General features: G+C 41.7%; 1 protein-coding gene across 1 annotated transcript in view; it reads left to right on the top strand.

Moving 5' to 3' along the window:
- Window positions 1-15,006, top strand: part of LOC111546589 (glypican-6) — a 584,762-nt gene that overhangs the window by 564,272 nt on the left and 5,484 nt on the right. The window contains exons 6-7 of the mRNA XM_026446573.1: window positions 11,504-11,679; window positions 14,052-14,138. Coding sequence (XP_026302358.1) covers window positions 11,504-11,679; window positions 14,052-14,138 — 263 coding nt within the window. The remainder of the gene's footprint in view (window positions 1-11,503; window positions 11,680-14,051; window positions 14,139-15,006) is intronic.

Here is a 15,006-nt window from a genome sequence, read left to right as displayed (position 1 = left end):
AGTGGCTCCCCTAAGGTTTGAATCCACTTTCATCCCGCAGCTCCCCCAAGTCACTCCACCCTCGCCCATCTCTGACCGATCTCTCTCTGCCTCTGTAGCTAAACAGGTCTGGAACAGGAGGTGGGGTACGAGGAGACTCTGCCCTTTGATGGGAGAAAATTGCAGGTGTGCCCAATCACAGTGACCCTATCAGCATTTAAATCTTCATTCTGAAAACAAGAATGGGTTAAACAAAGTGGTTAAGGGAGTGTCTTCCCTGCTTCCTCTTTCCTTGCCAACTTCCTGGGACAATGTGAAGATCAATGAGATAATCTCAATAAAAATAGTTTGTAGTCCTGAAACAGTGCTTCTCAAACTTTAGGGTGCAGGCTAAACTCTTGGAGATCTTATTGAAATGCAGATTCTGATTCAGTAAGTGCTCTGGATTGAATGTTTCTGTCCCCCAAAAATTCATAGTTGAAATCCTCACCCCTTATGCAATCATCTTTGGTGGAGGGGTCTTTGGGAGATAATTAGGTCTTGAGGGTGGAGCCCTCATTAATGGGATTACTACCCTTGTAAGAGGAGACATGAGAGAGGTTCTCTGTCTCTGTCTCTTTCTCTCTCTCTGTCTCTCTCTCTCTCTATCTCTCTCTCTATCTGCCATGTGAGAACACAACAAGAACACAGCCATCAGCAAACCAGGAAGAGAGCCCTCATCAGACACAGGATATGCTAGCACCTTGGTCTTGAACACCATAATCCCAAGAACTGTAAGAAATAAATGTGCATTGTTTAAACTGCCAGTCTGCAGGATTTTTGTCATAGAACCCCAAGCCAAGACAGTAAGTCTAGGGTAGAACCTGAGTGAGATTCAGTATTTCTAACAAGCTAAAGGTGATGCAGTTATTGTTGGTCCAGGGACCACACTTGGAGTGGCAAGGCTTGAAGGCAGGATTGCCAGAACTAGCACATAAAGATAACAGACAACAAATGGAACACACTTATACAAAAAAAAAAAAGGATTCATTGTTTACCTGAAATTCACATTTAATTGGCAACCATGTGTTTTATCTGGTGTTTTAGATGTCCCTATTAACATGTAAGATATTACCTTTTTCAGTCCACACCCAAGCCTCAGGGAGCATGTTGCAATTTTGGGAGTTTTTTTCTTCACTGATACCCTTAATGTTTCCTTTAATGGGGCTTTTCTTATAATAAAAATAACAACAGCAATATGAGCTGGGAGTTCACATGGTTCAATTGTAACATCACCCACTAATGATAGCCTGGTTATGGACAAGGTTGAAGTCTTCTCAACAATGAATTGCATAGGCTTCACATGTGCATCAGGAGAGAATTTCAAGTTAGAAATTTTAAGCCTTCACAATACAGGGTATCATCCACACAAACCTCTAGTCTTTAATAGTGTCATTTTGATGAGTGGCAAGAATGAATATTTTGCATTCTTGGTCAGTATTTGATTCAATTAGTGTCTTACCTCAAAAAATACCGTAGATAAAATAGCCTAAACAACAGAAATGTATTTCTCATAATTCTAGAGGCTGGGAAGTCCAAGATCAGTGTGCCAGCAGATTGGGTTCTCTTCCTGGCTTATTATAGACAATGGCCTCCTTACTGTATCTTTAGAGAGACAGAGAGAGTCCTAGTTCCTTTCTCTTATAAGGGCACTAGTATGAGAAATCATCTACCCTCATGATCTCATTCAACCCTAATTACCTCCCGGTGGCCCTACCTCCAAGTACCATCACACTGGGGATTAGGGCTTCAACATGTGAATTTTGATGGCACACAGACATTGTTTTCAGAATCACATCCTATTTATCACAAGAGCTAATAAAGGATTTTTCTTAGAGTTCATGGCAGTGTCTGTCACTTGAGAAAGACAGCCTAGTCATCTTCAGTGGCCAGCAGGAAAGTGAGTTTGCAAGTGTAACTTCTATTTCTTCCATTTTTCACTTACCTAAGTAACTTCTCAGGGGTAAATGTGAGAAGACACAGCAACATTCTGACTCAGCTCAGACAAATAGGAACTGAAAGGAAGCTAGTAAGTTACAGAGGAAAATCAATAATAATCTAGAAGGCCAAAGGGAAAAAAATTAAAGACTCATGGTGCAGGTTACAAATCTAGGCCTCCCAAAGTTCCTGGGGTGAACTGCGAGACCCTAGGAGGACATTTGCAGTCATCAGTCATCCCTGAGAAGGTCGTTCTGGGCAGTCGGTGGCCGGAATGAGCTGTCTGTACAGAAGCTAGAAAAGAATGATTAGATAGGAGGCAGGAAAGCATAGGCTTGGAAGGAAATAAAACTTTTATATGGTTAGCATATACAGGTTAGAACTTTGTCAGGCAGCAGCAAAAGAAAAAATAAAGCCCTAATGGTGTTCAAATAGGCCCTTACCTTTTTGCTCATAAAGAGGCAGATACTTTCTTTTTTAGAACATAGCCGTATTAAACTGCATCACCTCTAACTTCTTGTAGCATTGTTTTCCTTCACACAGACCCTTTTTCCAAACCCAAAGGGATTAAAAAGAAAAGGAAAGTATGGCAGACAGTGAGACAGGGTAGGAAAAATGAAAGCTGGTCTGAGAGCCAAGTCCCATCGGCACACGTGTTATCTGATAGGACATAAATTATTTCAGAGTCTTCAGAGGTCTTGAGTCAGTCATTTCCAGACTCCTCCCTCTCCCACATAAAACTGGTGAAACAGCTTTCCGATGTTGCTCCTTGTAAGGCAGTGTTGAGCTGTCACTGTGTCCTTTCTTTAAAACGCTTTCTGGGAGGAGGCTATCAAGGAGCTGGCTGAGGGGCAAAATTAATTGGACCCATTGGAAACATGACTTTTGCAGGGAGCCTCTGCTGTTTTTCAAGGCACCTGATCTTGACAGAAATATTGTGTCCCCAAGGAAATCCTTCCCAAGGCCAGGAGGTAAACACAGTAAATTGTAAGAAATAGGAAAAGTAGAAAAATCTAGAAAATAGATCAGTCACTCACCACAGAGTGTGGATTGACTAACCAATAAAAACAGCGAGTCATGACTGAGCAAGTCTAAACAGATGGAAGGAGATGGGATGATGCATGATGATGACAAATCTGTCAAAGATAGTGACTTGGCAGTCTTGAGGACAATATTGTTTTAACCTAATTGTGGAGTGTGACCCAAAGCACTCTAGCTGCATTTTAAAGAACTGTAAAATATCCAATATGTACCAAGCCAAACACCTTGGAAAAGTGGGTGTATTCGTTCATTCTCACACTGCTATAAAGAAATAACTGAGACTGAGTAATTTATAAAGAAAAGAGGTTTCATTGGCTCATGGTTCCACAGGCTGTATAGGTAGCATGGCTGGGGAGCCCTTAGGAGACTTACAACCATGTTGGAAGGCAAAGGGAAAGCAGGCATGTCTTACATGGCTGGAGCAGGAGGAAGAGAGGGAAGGGCGTGGAGCCATACACTTTTAAACAGCCAGCCCTCGTGAAAACTCTATCATGAGAACAGCACCAAAGGAGAAACCCACCCCCATGATCCAATCACCTTCCACCATCACCCACCTCCAACATTGGAGATTAAAATTTGACATGAGATTTGAACACAAATCCAAACCATATCAGTGGGAATTCTGTCTTAGGAAAGAACTGGCTACTGTCAAGCCAGACGTTCTAAAATGCCCACTTCCCTTCTTCAGACACGCTTGAAGAAAGAGGACCCCATAAAGACTTCCTGACTGTCCTGGCAGGGAGGAAGCTGTGTGAACCTCTTGCAAATGGGAAAAAAAAAAAAAAAAAAAAAAAAAAAAAAAATGTTAGGCAGAGCTGGCCGCAAATAGGAAGAAGGGAGCATGTTGCTTGTTCACAACTCGTCATTCCTGAAAACTGGCTCATAGGTCTTTTTTTGCTTTCTGCTCTGTAGTTTGCAAACTGCAGGTCTACTAAGAAAGAATGGGTTGGGGGAGTTCCTGCCAATGAATTAAGAGGCCAAGTCAAAGAATTTCACTCCTGCTTACTACTGCGATCAAAGAGCTATGTGTTCTCCAAAAGTATCCCCAAACCATTTCCTGCCTCACATTCTCCAACTGGAAAACAGCCACAGCAAATTCTTCTTCTGAACATGAATTCAGGCTTTAAAACTTCAGATTCTGCTACTGTCAGCCACTCATAAGAAATTAATTTGGCAATTTGGGGAACCATGTTAACAACTTAATTTTCATAAGAGTACATTAAAATTGCATAGCAAATAATTATATAAAGTAGCTAAATGACTTGTCCATGGTCACACTGCTGGGTCCCAGAGAGATCACAGGTGACCCAGTCATACATAGCCCTTAGGCGCTGGACCATATCTCGACGTCAGATCTCATGAAGTCCCTAGTGCCTCAGACAACCTAGCTTAACGGTGTTCAAGAATGTATAAATGCACTTAAAGCAGAAGGTCACAGTTTGCGTTGAATAATCCAACTTCCCATCCAAGAAAAATGTTAAGAAAAAAAGTAATTCTTACTAAGAACTTTAGTACAGTTATAACTAAAACTTGAATTTTTAACATTGTGGTGAAATATACCAAACCTAAAAACATAAACCATTGCACAATGGATAGTTTTGTGGCATTAAGTGCAGTCACGTGGTTGTGCAACCATCACCACCATCCATCCACAGAACTTTTTTATCTTCATAAACTGAAACTTTGTACCCATTAAACATAAATTCCCTCCCCTCTATCCCAGGCCCTGCTGACCACCATTCTATTTTCTGTCTCTTCGAACTTGCCTATTCCAGGTACCTCATATAAGTGGAATCATAAAATATTTGTTCTTTGTGACTGTCTTCTTTCACTTACTATAATGTCCTCAAGGGTCATCTATGTGGTATCACATGTCAGAATGTTTTTTCTTTCTAAGGTTGAATTATATTTCCACTGTATGTGTATACCACATTTTATTTCTCCATTCATCCATAAGTGGACATCTGTCACCTTGTGGTTATTATGAATAATGGTACTGTGAACAGAGGTATACAAATATCTGCTCAAGTCCTTGCCTTTCATTCTTTGGGATATCCCAAAGTTAACTGTATACTTCTCTTCACAGTACTATTATTCATATATATAATAATGAGATTGAAAGCCAATAGGTCCGAGAAGGTACTAGCAAGGAAGGTTAGCCCGGTGGTGTCATGAATCCAAGTAGCAGTTGTAATAATAATATATTTATTATTCATACATATAATAATGGTACTATGAACATTGGTTCTTGGTACTTTGGGTGTATATATATGCGATTGCTGGATTGTATGGTAATTCTTTTTTTTTTTTGAAACACAGTTTAGCTCTTGTGGCCCAGGCTGGAGTGCAATGGCCGCAATCTTGGCTCACCACAACCTCCGCTTCCCAGGCTCAAGTGATTCCCCTGTCTCAGCCTCCTGAGTAGCTGGGATTATAGGCATGTGCCACCAGGCCCAGCTAATTTGATATTTTTAGTAGAGACAGGGTTTCTCCATGTTGGTCAGGCTGGTCTCGAACTCCCGACCTCAGGTGATCCACCCTCCTCGGCCTCCCAAAGTGCTGGGATTATAGGCATGAGCCACTGCACCCGGCCCTGTTTTTAATTTTTGGAGGAACTGCTATACTATTTCCTACAGCAACTATACCATTTCACATTCCCAAGAACAGTGCACAGGATTCCAATTTCTCCACACCTTTACCAACATTTGTTATTTTTTTGTTTGTGTATTTTAAATTATAGTCATCCTAATATGTGGGAAGTTTAAAACTTAGATTTTTAAGAAATCTTCTAGAAAAGGTTGCTGGTACCTTTTCTAGAGGTTGCTGGGCTTTCGGTCCCTTATTTGAGACCCTTGAAACCACATGTGTTTCAGAATCCACAACTTTTTAGATTTCAGAAAAAGACCATAGTGAATATGTTATATATTACATCATGCTTCCAGTGGGGTCTGGGGCTGCAATCCACAATCAAACATATTAGTATTTCTGCAGCAAAAATGTATTAAAATTCATACTAAGTGAGATACATGAGGACTATAATTCACCTTGTTTCAGATGAGATGAAGTTTTGCTAAAAAGCAGATGGAGGAAAATTTGGGGGGGTCTTGAATTTTGGCACTGCACATAGAGATTTACATCTACTTAGATGAGTAAAACTCTTAAACCTGCTTAACATTAATGAATAGGTAGCTTAGAATTTAAAATTGCTATAAAGATGTGTATTGAGTGGAGCTCATTTGTGGCAACAAACTACTGAAATTGCTTTCACTTTACCCTCCTTATTGTGCCTTGAGGCAGTAACAGTCAGGGGAAGAATCATGCACCAGAGAAGAAGCCCAGGCCGGCACCCAAGCTCCCCATTTCTCCCCATTCCTGCCTTAGCTCCTACTTGAATTCATGACACCCCCACTAAGCACCACCGGGCTAACCTTCCTTGCTAGTGCCTCACTTCTCAGATCTACTGGCTTTCAAATTTCATTAAATCTTGAGAGTCATGTGACCTATTCCCCCACTACGCAGTGCCTTACATCAAAACAGCTACCAGCATTAACGTGATGATGAGAAATACTAAGCATATGCACATATCAACAGGGTCTTTCTGGAAGCATTGGTTAAACTGTCAGGAGTGATGTTGAATGTTGAGAATAGCGGAGGCTGTGGTTGGCTGCTGGGAAATTTCTGTGGGGATGGTTGTGTTTAATCTCTCTCAGATGACAAGAACTGTCAACTCTACCCACAGGACTGGATGTATCGGCCCTCTCACCCCCCAAATTTCCATAGGACTCTTCCACCCTAATCAGTTGTTCTAATGTTTGGATGTAGTCAAGGACGCCGACATTTACGATATGCAGTGAGATGCAAAGAAAAATAATTCTGTAAAAGTGCCAAAGATTCAGTTCCTTGCCATACTCTTGCAGAACAGAAGGCAACCCAAATGAGGAAGCTGTGCTTGGCTGTTCATGGATGCCATCCACTTGCCCAGGGCAGGCTGCATTGGCAAACCATGACATCCCTGCTCAACTCTCCAGGTTGTCCTCACTGCTGGCTTCTCCCGAGGCTAAGGTAAACGTGCATCCACAGCCTTGGAACCTAGGCTCTCTTTGCCAAGATTCTCCTTCTATGTCTCCCAGGGATATGATGGTGCAAAAACAGGATGCTGTCATGTCAAAAAGCTGTGCAAAAATCCAGTAAAAGGAATAACATGGTGGGCTCAAAGAGGTATCTATTCTTGCAGGACAGGAGTGTTATGTAAAGAAACCAAATGTGAGAGGCAAGAAATAAATGGACTCATGAGGTCCTCATGCTGAGTGGGGCTTTCACAGACCCTTTGGGCCGCACAATGGACATCTATAGATTTAGATTCAGGACTTACCTCTGGAGTGACAAAATGACCATTTTTATTTTCAGCTGTTTTAGGTTTAAGTTTTCACAGTGTCTCCAAAGTCACCCTTTGAATACACCAAAAGGAGAAAAGGCTCTTGAGGACACGGATGCACTGTTACTTGTTTTTATTGTAAGCAGCTGAGCATCAGTAGGCACAGTTAGAGGCTGGGTTTACTTGGCAGTCTCTTATTGTTCCTGGATGTTCAGACTCCCAGGGGTAGCATTCCCAAGTAAGCTATTGCAGTGAGCTTCTGATACATGAGTCTCGGCTAACCATGCAGTGCACACAGCATCTGAAAGAAACAAAGCTCGCCTCTGACTCAGCATAGGTACAGCTGCAGGAGTCATCTCCCAAAATGTAGAGGAGCAACACCAGAATTGACCATCACCTCTCAGCTCTGGTGTCAGCAAAAGATGGGCTGCACCTGCTATTGTTTATTCCAATAGGCTGTAACAATTAGGTAGAGCTCACGGATCCTAGCTCATATAATTGCCTGTCAGTAATAGTCAATCCAATGGCATATTTTAGAAATTACATCAGGAAAACAGTCTCAGGAACAAACAGGAATTTATTTACATACCGGATATATTAAAACGCAGGACAGAAGTTATGCTTTATGGCAAAAGAAAGAGATATGAGTCCACGGCTTTTAAAATTTTCTATGAGGCCATTTTTTAGAGCAGTAAATAGTTGGAGCTTCATGGAAAAGGATTTACAATGCACTCCGTGTGTTTTATTATTCATTATTTAGTGAGCATTGTGAAGTCGATTTTGTTCAAGATATGGATGAAGACATGGAGCTTATTCATGGGACTTCTGATTTAAAATGAGTAAACCATTTCATATACAAATACATCAAGCGTAAGATTCAATACCTGAAAAATAGCTTAAATACCAAAGTTTCTCTGTGTAGTTCTTCTTTTGGAGGTTGATGGATAGAGCTTTTGGTTTCCAGAACTTGGAAAATCACTTGCAGGAAGGGAAGAATTTCAAGCATATGGATATTATACAAGAATATGTAAATAGGAATAATAAAATAGAGGAAAATATGGTTTTTGAGCTTTCAAGCAACAACAGTAGAGCAAGTAAAAGAATAACAGTAGGCCGGGCGCGGTGGCTCAAGCCTGTAATCCCAGCACTTTGGGAGGCCGAGACGGGCGGATCATGAGGTCAGGAGATTGAGACCATCCTGGCTAACCGGGTGAAACCCCGTCTCTACTAAAAATGCAAAAAACATTAGCCGGGCGAGGTGGCGGGCGCCTGTAGTCCCAGCTACTCGGGAGGCTGAGGCAGGAGAATGGCGTAAACCCGGGAGGCGGAGCTTGCAGTGAGCTGAGATCCGGCCACTGCACTCCAGCCTGGGCGACAGAGAGAGACTCCGTCTCAAAAAAAATAAATAAATAACAGTAATGGCAATTAGGTAGGGCTGTCCCGGGCCTGTAGAGGGCCAGAGTTGATGTCCTGATTCCCTTCAGACCCAATCTTCATCCCTCCACTGTGGCCCTGGCCCTGGAGGACCTCTACAAGCTGTATCATCTGGGCTCCCTTGCCCACCAGCTTCCAGTTGGTTCAGCCAATGGGAGGCAGCAGCTGGGGGTCAAGAGGCGGGACTACAGGGGTCAGGGCCTCCTCCCCCTGGCCTCCTTGCTGATAGATGTTGGTTTGGCAGTTGCCGTGTCAGATAGATGTTGGTTTGGCAGTTGCCGTGTCATTGGGTGCCTCTCTGTGGTATCAGTTCTTGTTCATTCCTTGTTCATTCAACCAACAATTTCTTCCCCTTATCCCCGGGGCCCCCCTCTCCTGAGGCCGGCCCCGGGGCGCTTCACCTCTCTGGGCTGGTTTCCTTTAACTTGTTCAACCTTTATAAATAGCATCTTCTTTAAACTCTGTCACCCCTTTGAGTGTGCCATCTGTTTCTTACTAGGACACAGACAAACATAGCACCTTAGTAGGAATTAGAAAAAGGCACCCAGATGGGTGCATGGGGGTTCATTATGTTATTGTCTCTACTTTTATATGTATTGAAGTTTTCTAAAAAAAGAGTACCAGAAAGAAAAGAAAAAGGCACCCCTTTTGGTGGATGGTACCCTGCAGGGGTGTAGCTTAGCTGTGGTCTGGATTTCAGCACCAACTCACTCCTGCAGCTTCGAGGGGTGAGTTTGTGCAGCACACGAAATGCCCAACCAAACCTGGCAGCCTGACAAAAGGGTGATCAGATCCCTGAAAGCTGGGAAATATCTTGAAGAGAAAGTGAGGATAGGCCTGGGTCTTTAAGGGTATTTGGGACTTAAATGGGAAATTTCACTATGCAAGGAAAACCTGTAGGACAGCAAGGCATAGGATGGCTACAGGGAGTAAACTCTATAAGACAAGGAGGGTCCCTGGAGAGAGTATGAGAAAGTAGAAGTGGGTGGAGACTCTTTGATTGCTGAGCTATAACATATGAATTCTAGTTGATGATCCTCCAGGCAGTTTGGGGCAGTGTTTGGGCACTGGGGCTCGAGAGCTAGACTGGGTGTAAGTCATGGTTTTGCCAGCTATTAGCTCTGTGACTTTGCACATTGGCTTATTCCCACTAAGCCTCAGTTTTCTGTTTCATAAAACAAGGATAAAATAGTCCTCATCTCCTAGATTTGCTGTTGGGCTGAATTTAAAGATGTGTGTCAAATGTTTACTGCAGTGCCTGGTAGTTACTGAACATTAGCTACCATCCTCAAAAGTTTTTAAAAAGTGATATGATGAAAGCAATATTTTTTAAAAATTAATCATACAGCATGTGCAGGATGCTCTAGAGAGGAAAGAAGGGTGTGGGGGGGGGTCACTTTGAGGCTGCAGGGGGTGTCTCTCCAGTGAGAGAAATGGGAAATGGGAAAACAGAAACAGGTATAAGAAGCTCTGTGAGAAGAAGAGGAAGAGGACTGGAAGATGGACAGATGGTGAGAGTAAGGAGTCAGAGAGGGCCCCAAGTACATTTCCAAGATCTTTAGCCTCCACTTATATAAATACCCCTAGACAGCTTAAGCAGCTCACATTGAAGGACTGACAATTTTGACATTTTGATACAAATGAAAGAAAAGTAAAACTTGGACTCATTTGATGATTTTACCCTTCTGTTTTACTGAACATTGGTAAATCTACCTAATTAAAACCAAGATCCTACTACAAAATAAAAACCCTAATAGACACCTCAATCATTCCAGTAACCACTGCTTACTTCTGAAATGTCCCCAAAGCAGGTTTTTCATATCCAGAATTTCTTCTGAGTAAGATCTGAGGTAGTGCCTCTGCAGTTAAGAATGGGCATCCTCACAGGAAACTCTCTTGGATCATACGTGATTTATAAGCCCAGTTCTGACTACCAACACCAGCAGAACCGACAAAGCTATCGAATCCTTGACCTAAGCTAACATTTGGGATGGAGGGAGGAAAGAGTCATTAATGTGAAGTAGTGGTGATGTGGTTTGGCTCTCTCCCCTCCCAAGTCCCATCTTGAATTTAGTTCCACAATCTGCAAGTGTCATGGGAGGGAAATGGTGGGAGGTAATTGAATCATGGAGGTAATTGAACCATGGAGGCTATTACCCCAGGCTGCTGCTCTCATGATAGTGAGTTCTCACAAGATCTGATGGTTTTATAAGGGGCTTTTCCCCCTTTTGCTTGGCACTTCTCTTGCCTGCCACCATTTAAGATGTGCCTTTGCTCCTCCTCTATCTTCCACCATGATTGTGAGGTCTCTCCAGCTATGTGGAACTGTGAGTCTATTAAACCTCTTTTTCTTTCTAAATTACCCAGTCTCAGGTATGTATGTTTCAGTGTGAGAACAGATTAATACAAGTGGTTTCTCATAGGTCCCCAGTTTCGCATTTATTTGTAGGCAAACCTACCTAAGAATTCAGTGCCGTTTAAAAAACTAGTCTGAGGCTATTTTAGCCACATCTTCGTCTGAAAAAAATGTGTTCTGTGTTTTCACTATTTAACATTTTTTTCCAGGAACCAGATCCAGTTTTTGCCAGGTGTCTTGGCCAACTGTCAGAGACAGTCGTCTGGTTTTGCATGGCAGCATCTGGTTTTATGGTTTCTGTGGCATCTCCCTAAGCTGTTCTCTCCCTCTCTGCCTTGCAGATACTTGCCTGAGATCATGAATGATGGGCTCACCAACCAGATCAACAATCCCGAGGTGGACGTGGACATCACTCGGCCCGACACTTTCATCAGACAGCAGATTATGGCTCTCCGTGTGATGACCAACAAACTGAAAAACGCCTACAATGGCAATGATGTCAATTTCCAGGACACAAGTAAGAAAATCCTTCCCAGCACCAGAAACTTACAGAGTACAAAATGGTTTTAGAAGATGACGCCCTGACTTTCTTCAAGAGCAGTATGCCCTTTTAATTTTTTCTCAGTCTTCCTCAGGCTGTGATGCTTGTTATAGTGTTGTGGACAGAGAGAGCTCTGATCCACAAAACATAGGATATGAATAAAATCATAAATTCCACAACACAAGTAATAATTGCGATGGATTACATTCAGCCATACCAAAGCTGAAATTGAGTTTCATCTACCAGTTGATTCATTAATGACAAAACAGCAAAGTAATTTTTCACTTTCTCCTGTCCTCATCAATATTCACATCTGACCCAAACTTCTGCCCTATTCCCACCAAAAGAAGAAAACTCAGCAGATTGCTTAGACAAGCTGGAGCTAGAATCCCTTATTCTTTATTAATTAGAGTCTCTACAAATTACTTTACTTCTTGAGTCTCAGGTTCCTCTTCTATGGAATGGGAAGCATCCCTGCTTCAGAGGCTTTTAGAAGCCTTATTTGAGGAGCTATGATAGTGTCTGGTGGGTAGTGAGCAGGTTCAGCTACATCATTTCCCTCTCTATCCAGCTATGCACACACACAACCCATAGACATTTGTACCTGAAATATTGAGAGAAATTGTAAAATTCTAGTGCAATATTACACATGACTATTTCATTAAGGATCAAAGAAGCATCAAAAACGATTTGGAAGACTATTAAGTGAACATTGACATGAAACTATACATGGGTTTTGTCTGAGTGGTTTCAAGATGAATAACTCCAAAAAAGAAAGTTTTCTGTCATTGTTATTTGTTGCTTTTTAAAAATATTACCCTTACAAAGAGAGTTCCCAGGACAAGGATTCTTGAACATAAGATGTGAAGTTGCCAGTGATTCTGTAATTTGGTTACTGAATCATAAGATGATGCTTGTGTGCTTGAATTAATGAGACAGAAAGGAATAAGTTATAGATAGAAGACCTCAAGTCATATCAGTCATAGTCATCAGCCTACCAAGTTATCCCCTGCAGAAAATTTTTGTGCTTCATTCCATTTTAAAGAACTCAAAAAAATAATTTTCTAAACACAGAATAATTACCAACCCAATGGACGTTATTGCCGTAAAATTCCTCAAAATAATCCCATTATCTCTCCTTTTACTAAACCCCTCCTTTCCTCTTCAGAAGCGAACATTACACAGGTTTTAGCCATTGATGTTTCACCTTGTTAGCACATAGGCTTACACCTCTCATTTTATCCATTGTTTTCTCCATTAACTAAAATGCTCTATTATCTAGAGAGTGGCTATTGGAATGAATAATTCAAGATACATAAGAATTAGTTGGCTTGGGTTTGTTGCTTCTCACTCCTCTCTGACCTAAAGAGGTTATACACATATCAAGCTGCAAAGCTCAGGGAATGGCCAGGAGGCAGAGCTCTTACTCCATTTCCCCTCAAAAGAAAATAAAATCAACAATTAAGAGGATCCATGAGTTCTAACCCAAGCACCAAATGTGGCCCCTCTATTGTAGGCTAGTTTCTGTCATACAAACCATTATCGCATTTTATAACCATCAGCATCCTTATTGCTTTGGATATTTTTTTAAATTACTCATCCCATCCCTTAATATTTGCATTTGTGATTCCTTTTCAGACAGAGATGGGACCATTATTTTTTCCAGCCAAAATCTCTTGTCATATTTGCTTCCCACATTTTTTAATATTCTAAATCATTTTAATAATATCTCCGTAAAGGTTGTATTACTTCTTGTTCATGACACCATTGTTCAGAACAATTCCCTTAGCAATTCTGATATCTCTGAATTTAATTAACGGGAATTTTCTCCCTTGTAAAGGCCACTAAAGATAAATCAGAGAAAATGTTAAAAACCTAGTATGGTGTATTGAAGTGATCTTATCTGGTATTTAGATGTCCCATTAAAAAAGGAAAGTGTGCTCATTTCTCTCATTGTGTCTTTCTCATTCAAGAGGACATTAGAAGAGTCCCTACATTGCCCCAGCTTTACTTAAGTAGCATCCAGCAGCTAAAGCTGGCCCTGGTTTGTCAGGAGCAGCTCAACAGGGCATCACCATTTCAGACTAGCAGGGAGGAGTTTAGGGATACTGGTTGGAAATCATTGAGCAAGTGAGAGAAATAGCTAATGTCCTTACCAAGCTTCCAGTTTCCTGAGCCCTTCCAGGAACATGATTTCTCATAACAGATAGATGTTATTACTATCATTTTTATAGGGGAGGAAACGGAGCCTCAGTAAGTCTAACTGGCTTACCTTGTGCGTTTAAATAACAACTGTCAGGGAACATTCCAGGTCTCCTGTGCTGTAGGAACCATGTTTTTTCCATCAGGCATCACTGGCAGCACTGAGTTTGGTGTCCTCGAGCACTCTTCACACATTCTCTCCAAGGTCAACGTTGTCATCTGTATTTGTTTAGGTGAGGAAACTGCAAAAGTTGAGTAACTGCCCAAAGCACATTTATTTATTCAGCAAGTATTTATTTGTTGAGCACTTGCTGTATGCCAGGGGCCACTGAAGGCTTTAGAGGTACAGAAATGAACAGGATTTACCAAATCTCTACCCTCTCAAAGATTGTGTCCTTAGTTTACATTCTTGAGAAGGAGATAAACAGTAAGCAAGTGAACAGGCACATAAATAATACATCTCCAAGCAGTAATAAGTACTTTCATAAAGCTAGTAATTGGCAGCCTGATCTGGGCCAGGTTTGAGTGACAGGGTTTGCCAAATAAGAAGGAATCAAGCCCGTGAGAAGTGGGAATAGGGAAGCAAGCAAGTTGGGTAGGAAGGGACGATGCCACCCTGGGTCGACATACTCTGTGGGTACCTGGGCCTTGGTTTCAAGCAGAGAATGGCCAACTGTTTCTGTCAAGGGCCATATATTAAATCTGTTCATCTTTGAGGGCCACATCATCTCTGCCAGCACTACCCCACACTGCTGGTCTAACGTGATAATATGTATGTGAACAGGGGGAGTTGGATTCTAAAAAACTTTCATATATGGACACTGAAATGTGAACTTCACATACACTTTTTACATGTCATAAAGTAGTATTCTTAACTTGATTTTTTTCAAACACTTGAAACTATAAAAACCACCAGGTACAGTGGAACATGCCTACAGTCCCAGCTACTTGGGAGGCTAAGGCAGGAAGGTCACTTAGGCCCAGGAGTTTGGGCCTGCAGTGAGTTATGGGCAACATAACTGGGCCTGGGCAACAGAGCCAGACCCTATCATTCATAGATAGATAGATAGATAGATAGATAGATAGATAGATAGATAGATA

This window comes from Piliocolobus tephrosceles, chromosome X (assembly GCF_002776525.5).
Source record: "Piliocolobus tephrosceles isolate RC106 chromosome X, ASM277652v3, whole genome shotgun sequence".
Lineage (NCBI taxonomy): Eukaryota > Metazoa > Chordata > Mammalia > Primates > Cercopithecidae > Piliocolobus > Piliocolobus tephrosceles.
This window is presented reverse-complemented; position numbering and strand designations above follow the sequence as displayed.